The sequence below is a fragment of the Rhodnius prolixus genome, unplaced genomic scaffold (assembly GCF_049639745.1).
Source record: "Rhodnius prolixus isolate KJV_2025 unplaced genomic scaffold, Rpr scaffold_12, whole genome shotgun sequence".
Classification (NCBI taxonomy): Eukaryota; Metazoa; Arthropoda; class Insecta; order Hemiptera; family Reduviidae; genus Rhodnius; species Rhodnius prolixus.
The window spans coordinates 5334641-5352988 of NW_027411635.1; the positions used below are offsets into that span (position 1 = coordinate 5334641).

Below are 18348 nucleotides of genomic sequence, written 5' to 3' on the forward strand. Positions count from 1 at the left end.
TACGTAGGGAAGCCATAACCCTATGATCCTACCAAATTTTATCAAAATCGGGCCAATTTTGGAGGGGGCCTTACATAAAGGGGGCTAACTCCTCTCCCATTCGGTGTACAGCGTCGAGACCCCCAAAAGGCACATCTACATAAAATTCCGAATCGAATGACACCTCATTCATGAAAATCGGTTCACGCGTTTAGGCGCTACGCAGTTTACAAAAAAGGTAACAACAACAACAAGAAGAACAACCATTTTTGAAAATGCCGTTTTTGCTCATTTTCAGCAACTTTTTTCTCGAAATCTATTATATCTATGTTGTTGCAAAAAAATTACAGTTGTAAAGGAGGATTTGCCCTACATTTTAAAGAAAATTTGGGAATTTTATCTTTTATAGAAAAAGAGGAAAAAAATGTCAAAGTTGGGTGTTTTTCAACATTACGCTTTTTCGTGCAGTTTTTGACGATCAACCCTTATACAACTGTCCTACCGGACAGTTTTAAGTAGGGTAAAGTAGGGTGTGATGGCTAACATTTTATTTGGAGGGTGCCTACAAATTTCTGGTTAAGGGCTAGGCTTACTTTATTATTATTTTAGGAAACCTCATACGTTCACAAACATAAGATAAGGTAAATATTTCAGAAAAAATGCTAAGGGAAACGTTTTTTATTCTTACAAAAAGAAAATAGCAATTGGCCCTCTGTCCCCACTGGGTTGGGTGAGTTGGCCAGTGTAACTTGGGAGAGATGGCCACATATTGTAAATGAAATTGCACCAGTAAAACGTAAAAATAACAGAAAAAAATGAATGGTTACTTAATATTTACTTATTATTCTTCTTTTTAAATGCGCTTTTACTACAATTTTGGCAAGCGTATGCAAAAGAAGAGCAATTTTCGTGGAACCACTTCCGGCATATTATGCATACCAACCCATCTTTTTTTTCTAGTCTTGTTGTAGCTTTCCCCATATCCTGTACATTCAGTTTCATCGATTTTCTGAAATAGCATCACTTTCCTCTTCAAATTCGATTCCTGTTTCGTCCTCTTCATCGGAACTTGGGGAAGGTGAGCGTTTTCTTTTTCGGACAATCCTTTCTTTCAGAATTGTCTCTTTGGGAATGGTATTTCTTCTTGGTTTCGATTTCTTTGCAACTCTGTTTTTCACAACAGCAATATGCTCGAGAGAAGTTAATAAAGTGGGCAACAGACTTGGCTCGTTTTCTTGCAGAGACGACAGTTTTGGGTGTGGGGTCAATACGATCTCAAATTTTCTTCAGTATAATTTCCGCGGTTAGTGTTCTGTCTTTTATGCTGAGTTGGCATTTTTTCTGCAGCGAATTGGAAACTGAGCCAAACTATAACAGAAAAAAGTAAAAAAAGTAAAAATAATTGGCCATCTATCCCTACTGTTGGTATGGCCATCTCTCCCGAATGCTAGAGAGAGATGGCCAACATGATAAACATAACTCAACGCGTACTTTTTGACAGTTTTAGAAGTTAGGATTCATTAATGTATACTGTACTTTCCTAATATGTAAAAAACAACACTAAAATTTCGACAAATACATTCGCTGCAGCACGCAGTATGTAACTATCATAAAATTTTTTGTTGAGACGATAATGTTTTTATTCTCTGAGTTAATTAATAACGCTTTGACACAGACCAAAATGAACTCACTGTAGTCAGACATGAAGGTTCATCACTGGAGAGGTCACGCAGCGCCTTTGGACGACATTTCGGTTAAATTTCGGCTGTTGGCCATCTCTCCCGATTGGCCATCTCACCCGACTTTAGCCTACTCTTAAGCATTCATTAGCTGGCGATATCCTAGCATTTGATATCCACATCGACTATATTTATGTTCGTGTTAAACTACTCTTAGGTATCTGTAACTTTGGACTATTTCAAATTTGTTTTCGTCCAGTTGGTTGTATTGCTTCTCAGTTGGTTCTTCTAATAGCCTTGCCCATATTTAGTTTAGGCTTCATTCAACTCTAGCCAAAAAATGATTAGTTGCTCCCGTGAATTCCTGGTAAGTTCCTAAGAATATCACCTGCATCATCAGCGAATACATGATGGTGCTCACTAGATTTGATACTTACAGCCCTGATGACCTCTTCTATGGCGAAGAAGAAAATAAAGGTAGCCTCCATGCCTTAATCCAGGAAAGTTACTTGGATATAAAATCCAAGGTTTATAACGTAGCTTACTGTTTGTCTTCAGGTCTTGCTGATCAACTTAATTTAGCTTCCATGGGAACCCAACATGAATTCTTTCAGAATATTTTACCAGAAAGAATCTTATATTTCATAAAGATGTTATTTTATATATTATGATTTTAATATGGAAATGTGTTTTTAATTAGTAAAATTGAAAACTTAAACCTTAATTTAAACGTCATACGTTATTACCCAATAATTATTAAAATTCTGCATTATCTTGTGTTGAAGTTTACTTTCAAATTTAAGTAAATTTATGAACCATTTGAGAATTATAATTGGCAGCTTTTGCCAAGTTTAAATACATACCTAAAAAAATATTAAGAATATGTTTAAACAGAATAGAATTAGAAAAAAATATTCATTCGTAAAAAATTATTTTGCATGAAAACGCTGTTTCCTTTGCGATTAAAATGTATATCGCAAAAAAACAAAAGATGAAAAATGAAAAAACGATAAAAACTAACAGTATAGAAGCTCACTATAACCACTAATTATCCTGTGTGAAAAAAGGGTTGGAGTATATAACAGCCAATCAGAATTCAATATGCCCGCTCGTTCCCATTTCTACTATTTTAGATACAACCAATTGAATTAAGTGTGCCTGCTCCACTGCTTTCTAATTGGTTAAATATTTCTTCCAATCTGCCACAGCTCTTTTTCACAAATGTTTTGATTTTATTTGGGAATAATTTTTTTGCGTTTCGAATTAATCAGTACTCTTACCCTCAAGATAAATAAAGTTAATCGTTTTATTTGAAATGGTCAGTTTATTAGCAAATGATTACTTATTTCTGCCTCTACGGTAACTAAACTCAGGTTTAATAGCAAATGGGAGCAACTTATAATCAAGAAAATGTTTGATAAAATAAACAATAAAAAAGAAGGTAAACAAAATACTAAATTCCTCTCAGGGGTTCATTCAGGGCGGGGCAAAAGGTATGAACCGGTTTTAAAGGGATGTAAAACAAAAACAATTCAACTTACAGAAATTATGTTTATATTGTTTAATTCAGTGCAGAATCTAGTTTTTTACATTAAGTTCGAAAGATGATATCACGTAGGTGGCTGCCATCAGCCGCGATGCACTCTTGAAGGCGAATTCTGAAGTTTTCAACCGCTCTTCTGCACATTTCGATGGGTATTACCGTAACTTCCTCTCTGATTCTGTCCTTAAGTTCTTCCTGGGTACTTTTTCCTTTATGTACCCCCAAAGAAAAAAAATCAGAAATGCTCAAATCTGGTGAGCGCGCAGGCCACTCCAAGTCACCCCTCAAAGCGCTATGTGACAATGTTGGAAGGGTTTTTTTGAACCTGAGCTGGAAGAATTGAGTGAAGCAAGAAATCTGGGAGACATCTGGTTCCAACAGGATTGGGGCTACATCCCACACTGCTAGGATTTCAATGGCGAGATTGAGGCAAGTGTTCCCCCATCGCCTCGTCTATTTGAGGAGTGACGTGGAGTGGCCTGCGCGCTCACCAGATTTGAGCATTTCTGATTTTTTTCTTTGGGGGTACATTAAGGGAAAAGTTTTTAAACATCGTCCACATACCCAGGAAGAACTTAAGGACAGAATCAGAGAGGAAGTTACGGCAATACCCATCGAAATGTGCAGAAGAGTGGTTGAAAACTTCCGAATTCGCTTTCAAGAGTGCATCGCGGCTGACGGCCTACGTGATATCATCTTTCAAACTTAATGTAAAAAACTAGATTCTGTACTGAATTAAACAATATAAACATAATTTCTGTAAGTTGAATTGTTTTTGTTTTACATCCCTTTTAAACCGGTTCATACCTTTTGCCCCGCCCTGTAGTACAAAAATTTCATAAAGAAAATACGTTCAAGTATTTTTATCATTGAAATGATCCATTTTCCATCCATCTACTTTCGAAAAATATTTAAAAAGTACAGTAATTTCCAGTAAACAATTTTTGTCTTCCAATTTGAAGTTTTAACAACGTTTTTAATAGTGCTCTGTTTAAACTATTGTAACGAAGTTGACCTGGGCGGAGAAGAAAGGCCTAGATTGTTCTAGAGGTTGAACGACCAAAGTCAGTAACAGGCCGCCACTGCATAAACAAAAGGGGCGGTATCTACTTGTGGCAGAAAAGAAAGGCCTAGATTGTTCTAGGGGTTAAGCGACTAAAGCCGGTAACAGGCCACCACTGTGTAGACAAAAGGGCCGGTCTATACCTGAACTAGAAAGGAAAGGGCTAGATTGTTCAAGGAGTTAGTGACCTGTGTAAAAGCCAGCTAAGAGAAAGGCCTCAGTTGGGGTGGTGGCATATGTGTTTTCCCAGCCAGTGATTGACAGGTAGGAGCGAGACAGAGAGTAGGAGGAGGGCGGCCCCAGCTGAGGTGGTGGCAGTATGTTTTCTCCAGCCAATGAACGTCAGGAGGGCGTGGAAACTTATGCTCAGAGAGTTGGAGGAGGGCAGTCCCAGTTGGAGGGAGGCACGCAGTTAAAAGGAAGCAGACACAGCTGGAGAAGTCAGTTTTTAAGAGTTTTTAAGCAAGTTTTAAGGAGTTATTAGAGTTTATAGTTTTAATCAGTTAGTTTTGAGAGACAGTTTTGGGAGACACTTTGGAAGTGATAGTTTTGAGAGAGTCAGTGTTGCGGAGTGCTTCAGTGGTAGCTAGTTGGGCAATTAGTCAGTTGATGAGTAGAGCTGTGTTAGTGTAGCTGAGACTAGTGCAATTCGGTGCAGTGCGGACCAGTGGTCAGTCGGGGAACAGTTTTGTGGCGTTACGAAGTGAGTAAGTAACAGTAAACTGTTGTGACTGTTGTAAATGGTGACTGTAATGAATAGCGTTAGTTGCTTGTAAATGTTAATGTGAGTAATGTTAACGTGTTAATAAATCAGGTTATTACTTACAACTTTAGCGAGTTTTATTATTTAATCAAACCCACATATTTAATAACTAGTGGCAGGCATTAGTGGTGTAAGTAAAGTTTTTTTGGGGGAAAAACTTTACACTATAAACGATTTAATATATGCGACGGAAATTGTATTTGTTCTAAAATCACAGTTCAGAGGGAATGATTAGGTAGCGTTTCACTGCGAATCTCGCCAAAAAATAAAAATTTAATAAATAAAATAATAGTACATTCACATAAAATATAATTTACAAAGATAATAATAAAGGCGACATAAGAGCGGATGTGTGAAGAAATCTTAGCATACCTAAGCTCAACCCAGCCTTGGTACAGCAAGGTGTTGTGATTGGTAGCTGTGGGCGAGCACGTGTCATCCCAGCTCAAGTGCCTATGGGATAGAGAGAAGAAACTTGATTGATGAACCCCCACCTCTAAAAAATAAATTAATTAAAAAATAAAGGCGGCGATAGAGCTTCAAAAAATTACCATTATTGTTAATTATTAATATTACAGAATAATAACAAAATTAAAAATGATTCTCACATTATATGTAAACTGTGGTTTAGATTTTACAATTAAAACTTAATTCATACAAAAACTAATACATTGAACTCTACAGGGTGTCCCAAGCTATATTATGGATAACGACTTTTTCTCGGAAACTAAGATAGTTAGAAAAAAACTAAAAAGTACGTGTCCTTTTAGTTTTTTGTTAGAAATCCAAATTTAATTTGTAAATTTTATTCGGTGCTTCCAGAAGCGAGATACAGGCACCAACTTCATTTTTTCAAATGGGGAGGTGGGGTTTTTATTTCAGAAATAGATTCCTCTATTTTTATTAAGAAAAATTTATTTAAACGGTATTTTTCTGTGAGCGATATTTTAGAAGTTATGAATGAAAACATGATTCTTATAAGAAATTTCAAAATGATAATATTATAACGATTTGTTGATTGAATAAGAAGAAAAGTACTATTTTATTATAAATTTTACTCCTCATTAATATTACAGATCATGCTCGAAATGGCCTCCACCATTAGAGATGCATAGACATGCTCTTTCCTGCCAATGGAGAAAAAATTATTTAAAAAAATTTAAATAGTATTTTTCCTAGAAATAATTACCAAAAACGATTGGCTAATCTAATTGGCGAACGGGATGTGTGAAGTACGCGGACTGTAGCTGATGACGAAGTGACACCATAAGCTACTCCCTCACCAATAAAAGCACAGTAATCCAGTACATAAAATGGTGCTCTTTCACATTTGATCACATACATTTCTACGAATTTTATAAAACAAATAAACTTGCTTTTTTATAATCAGTCAAACAAAGTAACATCGAGAAAGAAAATAACATAGATAATAGCTATTAGCTTTCATTCATTTACAAATTATAATTAAGTAATGTAAGCAGATAATAATCTTCATCTATCAAAAAAAGAGCAGATGTTAGCCATCTTAGAACTAACTGAACAAGAAGCAACTCAATAACCGTTTTTGTAGACGTTGGTAAGCAGAGAGTAGTCTTCATCTAGCCAAAAAAAAAGAGCACATTTTAGCCATCTTAGAACTAACTGAACAAGAAGCCTCTCAATAACCGTCTTTGTAAACGTTGGTAAGCACAGAATAGTCTTCATCTATCAAAAAAAAGAGCACATGTTAGCCATATTAGAACTAACTAAACAAGAAGCCACTCAATAACCGTTTTTGTAGACGTTAGTAAGCAGAAAATAGTCTTCATCTATCAAAGAAAAGAGCAGATGTTAGCCATCTTAGAACCAACTGAACGAAAAGCCACTCAATAACCGTTTCTGTAGACGTTGGTATGCCGAGAATAGTCTTCATCTAGCCAAAAAAAAGAGCAGATGTTAGCCATCTTAGAACTAACTGAACAAGAAGCCACTCAATAACCGTCATTATAAACGTTGGTAAGCACAGAATAGTCTTCATCTATCAAAAAAAAGAGCACATGTTAGCCATATTAGAACTAACTAAACAAGAAGCCACTCAATAACAGTTTTAGTAGACGTTAAGTAGTCTTCATCTAGCCAAAAAAAAGAGCAGATGTTAGCCATCTTAGAACCAACGGAACGAAAAGCCACTCAATAACCGTTTCTGTAGACGTTGGTATGCAGAGAATAGTCTTCATCTAGCCAAAAAAAAGAGCACATGTTAGCCATCTTGGAACTAACTGAACAAGAAGCCACTCAATAACCGTTTTTGAAGACGTTGGTAAGCATAGAATAGTCTTCATCTATCCAAAAAAAGTGCGATGTTAGCCATCTTAGAACTAACTGAACAAGAAGCAACTCAATAACCGTTTTTGTAGACGTTGGTAAGCAGAGAGTAGTCATCATCTACCAAAAAAAAAGAGCAGATGTTAGCTATCTTAGAACTAACTAAACAAGAAGCCACTCAATAACCGTTTTCATAGACGTTGGTAAGCAGAGAATAGTCTTCATCTATCAAAAAAAAAGTGCAGATGTTAGCCATCTTAGAACTAACTGAACAAGAAGCCACTCAATAACCGTTTTTGTAGACATTGCTAAGCAGAGAATAGTCTTCATCTATCAAAGAAAAGAGCAGATGTTAGCCATCTTAGAACTAACTGAACAAGAAGCCACTCAATAACCGTTTTTGTAGACATTGCTAAGCAGAGAATAGTCTTCATCTAACAAAGAAAAGAGCAGATGTTAGCCATCTTAGAACTAACTGAACAAGAAGCCACTCAATAACCGTTTTTGTAGACATTGCTAAGCAGAGAATAGTCTTCATCTATCAAAGCAAAGAGCAGATGTTAGCCATCTTAGAACTAACTGAACAAGAAGCCACTAAATAACCGTTTTTGTAGACATTGCTAAGCAGAGAATAGTCTTCATCTATCAAAGAAAAGAGCAGATGTTAGCCATCTTAGAACTAACTGAACAAGAAGCCACTGAATAACCGTTTTTGTAGACATTGCTAAGCAGAGAATAGTCTTCATCTATCAAAGAAAAGAGCAGATGTTAGCCATCTTAGAACTAACTGAACAAGAAGCCACTGAATAACCGTTTTTGTAGACATTGCTAAGCAGAGAATAGTCTTCATCTATCAAAGAAAAGAGCAGATGTTAGCCATCTTAGAACTAACTGAACAAGTAGCCACTCAATAACCGTTTTCATAGACATTGCTAAGCAGAGAATAGTCTTCATCTATCAAAGAAAAGAGCAGATGTTAGCCATCTTAGAACTAACTGAACAAGAAGCCACTCAATAACCGTTTTTGTAGACATTGCTAAGCAGAGAATAGTCTTCATCTATCAAAGAAAAGAGCAGATGTTAGCCATCTTAGAACTAACTGAACAAGAAGCCACTCAATAACCGTTTTTGTAGACATTGCTAAGCAGAGAATAGTCTTCATCTATCAAAGAAAAGAGCAGATGTTAGCCATCTTAGAACTAACTGAACAAGTAGCCACTCAATAACCGTTTTTGTAGACATTGCTAAGCAGAGAATAGTCTTCATCTATCAAAGAAAAGAGCAGATGTTAGCCATCTTAGTACTAACTGAACAAGAAGCCACTCAATAACCGTTTTCGTAGACATTGCTAAGCAGAGAATAGTCTTCATCTATCATAGAAAAGAGCAGATGTTAGCCATCTTAGAACTAACTGAACAAGCAGCCACTCAATAACCGTTTTCGTAGACATTGCTAAGCAGAGAATAGTCTTCATCTATCAAAGCAAAGAGCAGATGTTAGCCATCTTAGAACTAACTGAAGAAGAAGCCACTCAATAACCGTTTTTGTAGCATTGGCTGTTTATATATTTAGTACTTGTTTTTTAAGGAAAGAAGAATAGATTTTTGTATTCAGTTAGGAAGAAATTTCTTTGTAATCAATAGAGTCGCAACGATGGTAAGGCATTGGTTAGAGTTCTAACAAATGTTTCCACATCACGAAGTGCTTTTTGGAGATAAACTATATTCTAATTGTAGAACTGTTTGCTATGATACATTAGACGGCCATTAGGATTTCTATTCCAATCTGCATCCTGCGTCCCATATGAGGTTACTCTTCCACCGTGTTGTATTTTTTTTTCTGGCACCAATATTCTTCCTGTAATTTCAATCAAATCGGTAGAAAGTTTCATAAATTTCAGGCTCAAATTCTTCTTTGACCTCCTTGTCGTAAGCCTCTTTATAAAATTATTAAATTTATTGATCCTTGCCGAACGATGTAATTTTGTGTGCTGCTCTAAATTTCTTGTTTAATGGAAATCACATCTCATATTATCACTAAGCTCAGTTAAATAGTGTAGTTCTAACAGAATAATTACAACTACATTTTGTACGAACAACTGCTTGAATAATGTGGTCTGTCCAACCATCTGATCTCAGTGAAACATTCAATAAATTTAAAACTGTATCTTGGCGCCTTATTTTGACTAGGTCAATTCCTAGCACTTCAAAGTGAACAGTAAGTGCCGAAAATATCTTTAATAACAAGCAGAAGACTCTTTCAGCATCCTGCACGATTCTTATCAGAAGCAAATAAAGATTTCTTGTTTTCCACTAATTAGTCAAACTGGATGGCGCAATAGGTACTTGTAGCTCGCCTTCTATCCTTTTGGACTGCACACTAGCAGTCCTTTTTTTTTTTTTTTCTTGTGCTGCTAAAGACATTGCAATCATCTCTGCTGTCTCACCAGGTCTACTTGTTGAGTTCCTCTTGCGGGGCTAATTAATTCCCGGAGGTTAGGATATCAACTGTTAAGGCAATGTCACTTGTAGATGCTGCTGTTGTTGTGAAGACGATTAGACAGGATCGTCTTGGTTGAGGACCAATGGATGCCTGCATTCGGAAACGCCCTCTTGCACATCCCACCAAACTCTTCAGACATCTATCATAAAATAACTTTGCATCAAAATTTGTTTGTTTGTGAAATAATATTTATTCTATAAAATTGATTATTTCATTCATTCAGTAAGATAATAGATTAATCATGGAGGTAGGAAGAAATGTATACCTTCATACAGTCTAAGGTTCGCAACAGTGTGGGAGGCTATGACTGAGAATTAGGGTGTTTCAAAAAATTATGACTTTTAAATTTTAAAGAGCGCCGGACGGAAAATCAAAGTTCATTTAAAAACAAAAAGTTTCGTCCGTATTAGAGCGAAATCGATTAATATTTAGAGATCGCTACCATCGATCAAAAGATTTTTGTCTTGCTTTTTTTTTTATATAAAAAATCCTTATTAAATGTTTTGTATCTTTTCAAATTATTAGCAAAACATGTAATTGTACTAAGTTTATTTAAATATAATTTGCTATAAAGATAATGCAGTTGTAATCATTTTGATGGCCTTTTTATTTTCAAAGTTATGAATAATTAAAGAAGCTGTATATAAAAAAAAAAAATATATATATTAAGAAAAATATACGTACATTTTTGACAAATTTCGATTAAGTAACGTTAAAATCACTTCATTTTTTATGTGTTTCGTACAGAATTTAAAAAATGAATAATTTTGGTTACTGAAACGTCTAAACTAGGGAATAGTTTGCATTTACTGTTATAATTTGAAATTGATAGATTGATAGTAAATTAATTTCGAATTCATCATTTTTTGAAACACCCTTCTGAGCATGACTCTCAGATCGGTAGTTTACAATTCAAATTAAACAATAATAACCCTTTTCTTTACTGCTGAATTATTAGCTACAAATCAAAACCTGCTAAGTATCGCCCATCTCCAAGATAATAATATTAACTGTAAGCAAAATAGTTGCAGAAAAAGTGCAGGAAACCATCCTATTTTTGACAACTATAATATAAAGGTAAGAGAGAAGAACATTTAATGCGAATTAAGCGATTCAGAATGGATAAGAAATGAGGTTGCAGATCAAAAAGGCCAAGCTTAAAATTAATACATTGAATTCATCACCAAATGCGTTGACAATTCTTAAGGACTTTTCCAGGTTTAACCAGAAACATTTGACTTCTACTTATAAAGCAAATGTCACGTTATGATCACAGTATCCGACTACAGTCAAATTATAAATTGAAATCAAATTGTTCAAACAGTACCTGATAATTCTGTAACTTCTAAAATAGATAAAAAATCAGAAACCATCAAAAGAGGGAATACAAGATTACAACGGCGGACAAAATCATTTATACAGACGATTTGCCAAGAAGAAAAAGAAAAGTTGTCAACATACACATGCATGATGGAAGCGATGAGAACTTATCTGGTGCAGTAAATGTTGATATTCTCAAATCGCAGCCTGGGAATGCTACAGCATGAATGGAGAATTCTATGGGCTTCGTTTTCATTATTATTACAATATTTCTCCACAAAACAGCATTAACAGAGTTACCTAAGTTTACATTTACATTGCTGCCTACTTTTGAATTTCTTTAAATCAGTGTAAATTTCTTTTAACACTAAACCTACCGACATTTATGCATAACTATTCCTACCATGATCGGTCAAATGATCAGACTTTAAAATTACTTAAATTTCTCATTATAGAATGAAGATAATAGTTATTTAACAATGGAAATTCACAGTTTCTTTTGTTTAAAAATAGATCTCGTAGATTTTACTCTTTATTGCATCATTTTTTATAATTATAGGCTTCTCAATTGCACATTTCCCGCATACGTACGTATTTTTTACAGTTTAGACAGCATTTTTTAGTCTTACTGCCCTTGCAGTATCTTATTTGGCTATTTTCCGACCACTTGTTCGTGTACTAATATTTGTCATGCTTTTGCAATGGTAATACAAAGTTTTGCCTTGAAATTTCACTTCCGGTAGTTTTTTTTAAATACAAAATCCATGCATTTATCCCAGGGCTAAGTTGTTGAGGCCACCTACGAGATTATCCACGGTTATATTTCTTCCACGAGCTGTGTATACATTTCTGCTAATTTCAGAGCGACCAACTCCCCAAGCGGAACTGAAGGTTCTCTGCTTTCAAGTTTTTCCCAAATATGGAAAGCCTTTTATTACATCGAACGCTAGCCAAGATTTGATACCCAAATTTGTCCGGTTTATTTGGCATGTACTGAGTAAATCTTCATCTTGACTTTGTTGGGAACAAATGTCCTTGGAAGAGATATATGCTCTTGGTTAGAACAGTTTTGACTGTTCTCTACGAATTTGATCCAAAATTTAGAAATCAAAGCAAATTTTACGGTTTGTAAGCGATGATTTCTTTGGTCCAATCGAAAAAACCTCATAATTTCCGTCTCATATGCACCACATGCAAACAATAATCCGATAAATGCATTATCAAATTGAGTTTTCGAGAGAATTCTGTTACAAAAATAAATAAATAAAATAAAATATTAAAATAAGTAAATAAAATGAAAATATTCAGCCGGTCGCGGTAGTTAAGACGGACTACAAATTTTTCTCAAAAATCAAATATTAGGAAAAGAAGTGAATATTAAAAAAACAATTGTACACATATTTTAGGAAGTTTAATGGCGATATGATAACGCTGTAATTAGAAAACTTAAACCAAATTTAAAAAACGGTCAATTGACCGGTCGTGGTAGGATTAGTGTTAATTGCTTCTTTAGTCAACATTTTTTGGATAAACTGTATTCTGGAATTTAATGAACGTTAACATGGAGTTCAAGGGTGTAGATAAAGACAGTTGACAACCTCGTTTCCATGTGAATAAAGGCGGAAAGAATATATTTAGAGACTCCGAAGAACTTTTTCAGATATAAATGCAAAAAAATTACTTTTTATCATTGAAACGTTGCTAGCCCTAGGTCCTGCGGTTTTCATTTTTACCAAGGCAGTAATTCGAGGTATTAAAAGATGAGTTCAGTTACACTATTTTAAGACAAAATGGGTAAGAAGAATAAGATTGCTTTTTGGCAAGGAAAGCTAGTAACCTTAAATAAGAATATGGAATTTTTTTTTTTTTTCTCTAAAGCCTCTAAATTGCACCTTGGATTCCTAACGTGCCCAAGAAAGGGTCCCCTCCTGAGAAAACCGCCTCAGAACAGGAATCTTATCCTATAGATCTTTCGAAGTTGCTCTGGGTATTTCACTGGGTGTTCAAAATAAATTTAAAAAAAAAGTTAAACGAAACAGAAAAAGCAAAAACCACCTAAATGAAAGCAAATTCTCATTTCAACTAAATTTAAAATTATATTAATGAAGCTGTCTGGGGTAAAACCTTACATTGACTTACAGTAGCTCATAACAGTTCCATTTCTAAAAAAGATAAATACCTAAAATCAAAATAAATAATATTAATACAAAAATAAATCGAAAATAACAAAAACTAAGTATAAGTTGACGTTTTTAAACGAAAAATGAATTTAACTTAATAAATATTTGTCTTAGTAAAATAAGCGGTTTTATCTTTTAAAAGAATACTGCACATTCAATTAAAGGAAAACAAATTATGGGTAAACTTACAAAAATGAAAACAAAATATTTAGGTTAAATGCAGTTTTTTCAGGTTTTCTTTTTCAGTACTCAAGAATTTAAGATTTTTAAAACAAATTTTTACATTTTGGTTACTAATTACTTTATTTATTTTTAGTAAAGATAAGTGCATAAATTGCTCATTTGAAAAATGATATGGAGAGAAGTTATGGTTCACAATAAAATCCACTAACCAAAAGATGCATCTTTAATTATTTATTATAATTTAATGTATTCTTTTTCAGAATCTTACCCGGACTTTTCGAGAAACTTCGTTCGTATTCTGCTTTCTAGGAGAGTTACTGTTGGATTTCTGCAATACTGGATGTCTTGAGTACAATAGAGAAGAGATTTTAGACTGCCAGCGTGCCATGTGAAAAAACCAGATTCTCTGAGGTAGGTAAAGCATTTTAAGGAATATAAAACATCTGCAAAAAGTAGAGTACAAAAAACATATGTTACGAACGATCTACTAATCTCTACTATTCCGAAAAAAAAACCACAACCAGCCGAAAAAAGTATGTAAATAAAGGTTATTGTATCTAACATGTGCTGTGTATAAGTTCACAGACAATCGTAGGTGGCGTTTTGGATAAAATGAATCAGAAAAATATTAATCCTTTCGGTAATATAAATGACTGGTTAGTGTTTCTACAGTATACACAAGGTTGGACATTATACAGAAATGGTAACTCAGAAATGGTAGCCAAACTAAAACCCACCAACGCACCCAGAAATGCTTTTAGAAGTGCTTTTGAAAGCCACAAGTATACCACGGATTAGAGAAAATCTTTAAATCAAATTTCTAGAAATCATAAAATGAAAAATCCATTCAAAAATTGTACTATAATTTCGAATACAGAATTTTCTTCTAACTCAAAATTTCAGAAACCAAACTTACCCCCTCCTTTAAAATACATAAAAAATAATAGCGTACACTGCGCTGAGATGATCGTTTTATCGACAAAAGTCTAACCCCTGATGAACTCCATAGAAATTGGTATCAGATGTTATGGTGAAATGTTTCAAATAAATGTTAACTAGCTACTTGCAGTAAAATTTTGGTTTAAGGAATTTTGTTTCTTGATGGAATCAACTCGTAATATCATATCAATTTGCTTCTATTTGCAATTTTTTGTAAATACTAAAAGATGTGCCAGATCAAAAAATATTTATTCAACTTTTTTTAAGCAATAATCTTCTAAGAGAATTTTGTTCAGTGCTTATCCCAGCCATTACTTCTAAATATAGTTGCTTTAACCTGAAAAGATCTTAAACAGACTACGGTTTTAACCTTAAGATTATTGTTCACTGTTTTCGAATTCCAGAACCTACTTTGTCTTTAAATTAACACAAATGTCAGACCAACTTTGCTATGTGACAATTCATTTTGAACTAAATGTGTTCTAAAAATTTTAGATTAATACAGGTTAACAAGCGACAAATAAGTTCGGTTTCTTCAATTTAAATTGTACTTTGGCTTCTTAAAAAGCGATAATGGCTTTGTCAAGTAAATATAAACGCTAAATTCAGTAATTCATACCTTTATGAAGTAAAACCAATATATGTGCTGCAATGTATAATACTTTTCCGGCATTTGTGACAATTATAAAGAATACACATGTTAGACTCTTAATTACAATTATTCTAAAACAATTACTGTAATTTTAAAAAAAATCACAAACAAAACAAGAGCTATTGAGAGCAAAGATAAATGAGCTTAATGAATTTGGCGCTAGTTTTCTGCATAAACACTAGTTAATATCAATACCATACTTTCAATAAATTATAAAATGACTGCAGTTTGAAGCTAATAACATCTCAGCCTTTCTCAAAAAATTTTGCAACATGTAGAAAGTAAACATGTACCCAAACATTCGAGAATAAACTTTTTTTTTTTAAAAAAAAAGTAGCAAATAAAAAATAAAATCAATAAATAGATCCAGAAATAACTAAAATAAAAAGTTGTAATATCAGAAAACTTACCTTCTAATCTTGGAAATATAATACGGATTAATTCAATTGTTAAAACTAAAGATGCAACGTGACATATTTCTAGTTCGTACCTGACGCCTAGCATCTCGTCTATTGCGTACGTGTCAATTTTCTAATGGAAGGCGCTCAAACTAAACAGTTGACACTGATCTCTATCGGAAAAATGTTGAAATAATAAAAGCGGCAATATTTAAATTAAACTCAATTATACAGGGTGTTCATTTTAACACGGCTCAAATGCATTTCATGCTTAAACGGTAGATCTGAGCAAAAAATGGAAGAGGAAAAATTTGTTGTCCGTCACCTCTAGTTTCAGAATATGTGACTTGATTTTAGATTCTTGCCCGCATACGCGGCTGACGCGCGACCAAAAGTGAGGGTTAGCAGTTGACCCCCATTTTCATAAGCACCATTTTAAAGAGTATAAAAAGTTATGAAAGAAACCGGAAACCGCAATTCGATATCTTCAAAATTAAAGATGCTAGGCCATTTCACAATCTGGTATTTATTAATCATAATTCAATTTTTTAACTTGTTATCAAAGAGAAAGAAGAGCACGCGATAGGTCATTTTTATGTATTTTTGCATCCCCTTTCTACTAAAAGTATTGCCAAGGCAGTAAAGCTAGTATTTTTCTTCATATCAGGGAAATAAGTAGTTTTCCAAGTGATTTTTCTATGAAAAATCAAATGTTAAGAGCTTTAGATGTTCTCAAGCTTACACAAAATGGCTAAAAATTAATTTTACATCTGTTACAAACAAGAAGATTTAATAATTATTTGGTAATTTTGGGAGAGTTGCGTTTAATTAGCAAAAAAATTGGAAACCTCCTGCCACATATTTAAGTGATCAATATCTTTCATTTAAAGGATCAAACTTAATCCTTTATTTATCAAATAATGCACTTTACTCAACTTGTGTAGCATGTACTGTACCTTCAAAGGTGCCTCTTCAGTTACAGAGAGCAGTTGATAACCTCCTGGCTAAACTGGCTTGCGAGCCAGGGAGGCACCTTTGAAGGTGAATACCAGATTTTGAAATGGCCTAGCACCTTTAATTTTGAAGATAACGAATTGCGGTTTCCGGTTTCTTTCATAACTTTTTATACTCTTTATAACTGTGTATATGAAAATGGGGGTCAACTGCAAACCTAGGTGGATTATATTCTGCTTACGAAAACTGTTGACATTAAACGAAAGCTGTGGCCCTAAAAAGAACTGGAAATAAGGATGAACTTCAAAATAAGTCAAGTAATGGGTGTGAAAAGGGCTGTTCATTGAAAAACCTGGGTGGATTATATTCTGCTTACGAAAACTGTTGACATTAAACGAAAGCTGTGGCCCTAAAAATAACTGGAAATAAGGATGAACTTCAAAATAAGTCAAGTAATGGGTGTGAAAAGGGCTGTTCATTGAAAAACCTGGGTGGATTATATTCTGCTTACGAAAACTGTTGACATTAAACGAAAGCTGTGGCCCTAAAAAGAACTGGAAATAAGGATGAACTTCAAAATAAGTCAAGTAATGGGTGAGAAAAGGGCTGTTCATTGAAAAACCTGGGTGGATTATATTCTGCTTACGAAAACTGTTGACATTAAACGAAAGCTGTGGCCCTAAAAAGAACTGGAAATAAGGATGAACTTCATAATAAGTCAAGTAATGGGTGTGAAAAGGGCTGTTCATTGAAAAACCTGGGTGGATTATATTCTGCTTACGAAAACTGTTGACATTAAACGAAAGCTGTGGCCCTAAAAAGAACTGGAAATAAGGATGAACTAAGTACGAAAAAATTAAAGTAGCCATATTTTTGATTCAGGAATTTTGTCATTTAACCTCATTGTTTCTAGGCTACTCCTTTATCATCTCTTACGCAAGAAGAAGTAATAAATCTTCCATTGGCTCTATGGGTCCTCGAAGAACCTTGGCCTTCGCCAGAACGATTTACTGCCACGCGTCACTGTCAATTCGCAATTCTTCTGCATTGCTCCTCTTTTAAATCCTCCTACACATCCTGGATTCCTTTTTAAGCAAGGCCTTCTCCCTTCAAGATACCCTTCATATTATCATTTTTGCCCCAGATGCCCCAACCAGCGTGGTCTGTCCATCCTTTACTGTGGCCACAAGATCCTGCGAAGTTATAATACTGTAACGACAAAGTTGACCTGAGGAGAGAAGAAAGGCCTCGATTGTTCTGGGAGTTTTGGGTGACCGAAGTCTATAACGGTCCACCACTGTGTAAACAAAAGGCCAGACTTTACCTGAGCCGGAGATAAAAGGGGCTAGATTGTTCAAGGAGTTTAGTGACCGTAGCCTATAACGGTCCACCACTGTGTAAAAGCAAGCTAAGGGAGCGGCCCCAGTTGGGGTGGGGGGCAGTGTGTGTTTTTTTCCAGTCGCAGGTGGGAGTGAGACAGTCGGAGTTGGAGTGAGGCAGACACAGTTGTAGTCAGTCAGTTTTGCGGAGTGCTTCAGAGTTAGCCAGTTTGGCAGTTAGTCAGTTAGTGAGTAGAGCTTTGTTAGTGCAGCTGAGACTAGTGCAATTCAGTGCAGTGTGGACCAGTGGTCAGTCGTGGAACAGTTTTGTGGTGTTACATAGTGAGTAAGTAACAGTAAACTGTTGTGACTGTTGTAAATGGTAACTGTAATGAATAGCGTTAGTTGCTAAATGTTAATGTTAGTAATGTTAATGTGTTAATAAATCAAATCACTACTTATAAGTTTAGCGAGTTTTATTATTTATCAAACACACACATATTAAATTAACTAGTGGCAGTCACTAGTTGTAGTTGTAAAGTTTTTAGTAAAAGTACAAAAACTTTACAA

The 18348-nt window shown here is 34.6% G+C and overlaps 1 protein-coding gene across 4 annotated transcripts; it reads right to left on the reverse strand.

Moving 5' to 3' along the window:
* Positions 1–309: 309 nt before the first annotated feature.
* LOC141461710 (uncharacterized) lies at positions 310–15811 on the reverse strand. 4 transcript variants are annotated; one of them, XR_012463014.1, is made up of 4 exons: positions 15518–15809; positions 13785–13959; positions 5400–9972; positions 310–1347 (listed from the first exon to the last, which is right to left on the reverse strand). XR_012463014.1 is itself a non-coding variant. In XM_074142978.1 (4 exons), exons 1-3 carry the CDS (start codon positions 15609–15611, stop codon positions 13299–13301), a joined length of 303 nt encoding a protein of 100 aa, XP_073999079.1. In that variant the 5' UTR covers positions 15612–15811; the 3' UTR covers positions 4026–5523; positions 13283–13298. The 4 variants fall into 4 exon arrangements, 3 of the variants coding, with proteins under 3 accessions (XP_073999079.1, XP_073999078.1, XP_073999077.1); XM_074142978.1 differs by lacking the exon at positions 310–1347 and adding an exon at positions 13283–13332 and having other exon boundaries at positions 4026–5523; positions 15518–15811; XM_074142977.1 differs by lacking the exon at positions 310–1347 and adding an exon at positions 13283–13332 and having other exon boundaries at positions 4026–9972; positions 15518–15810.
* Positions 15812–18348: the final 2537 nt, after the last annotated feature.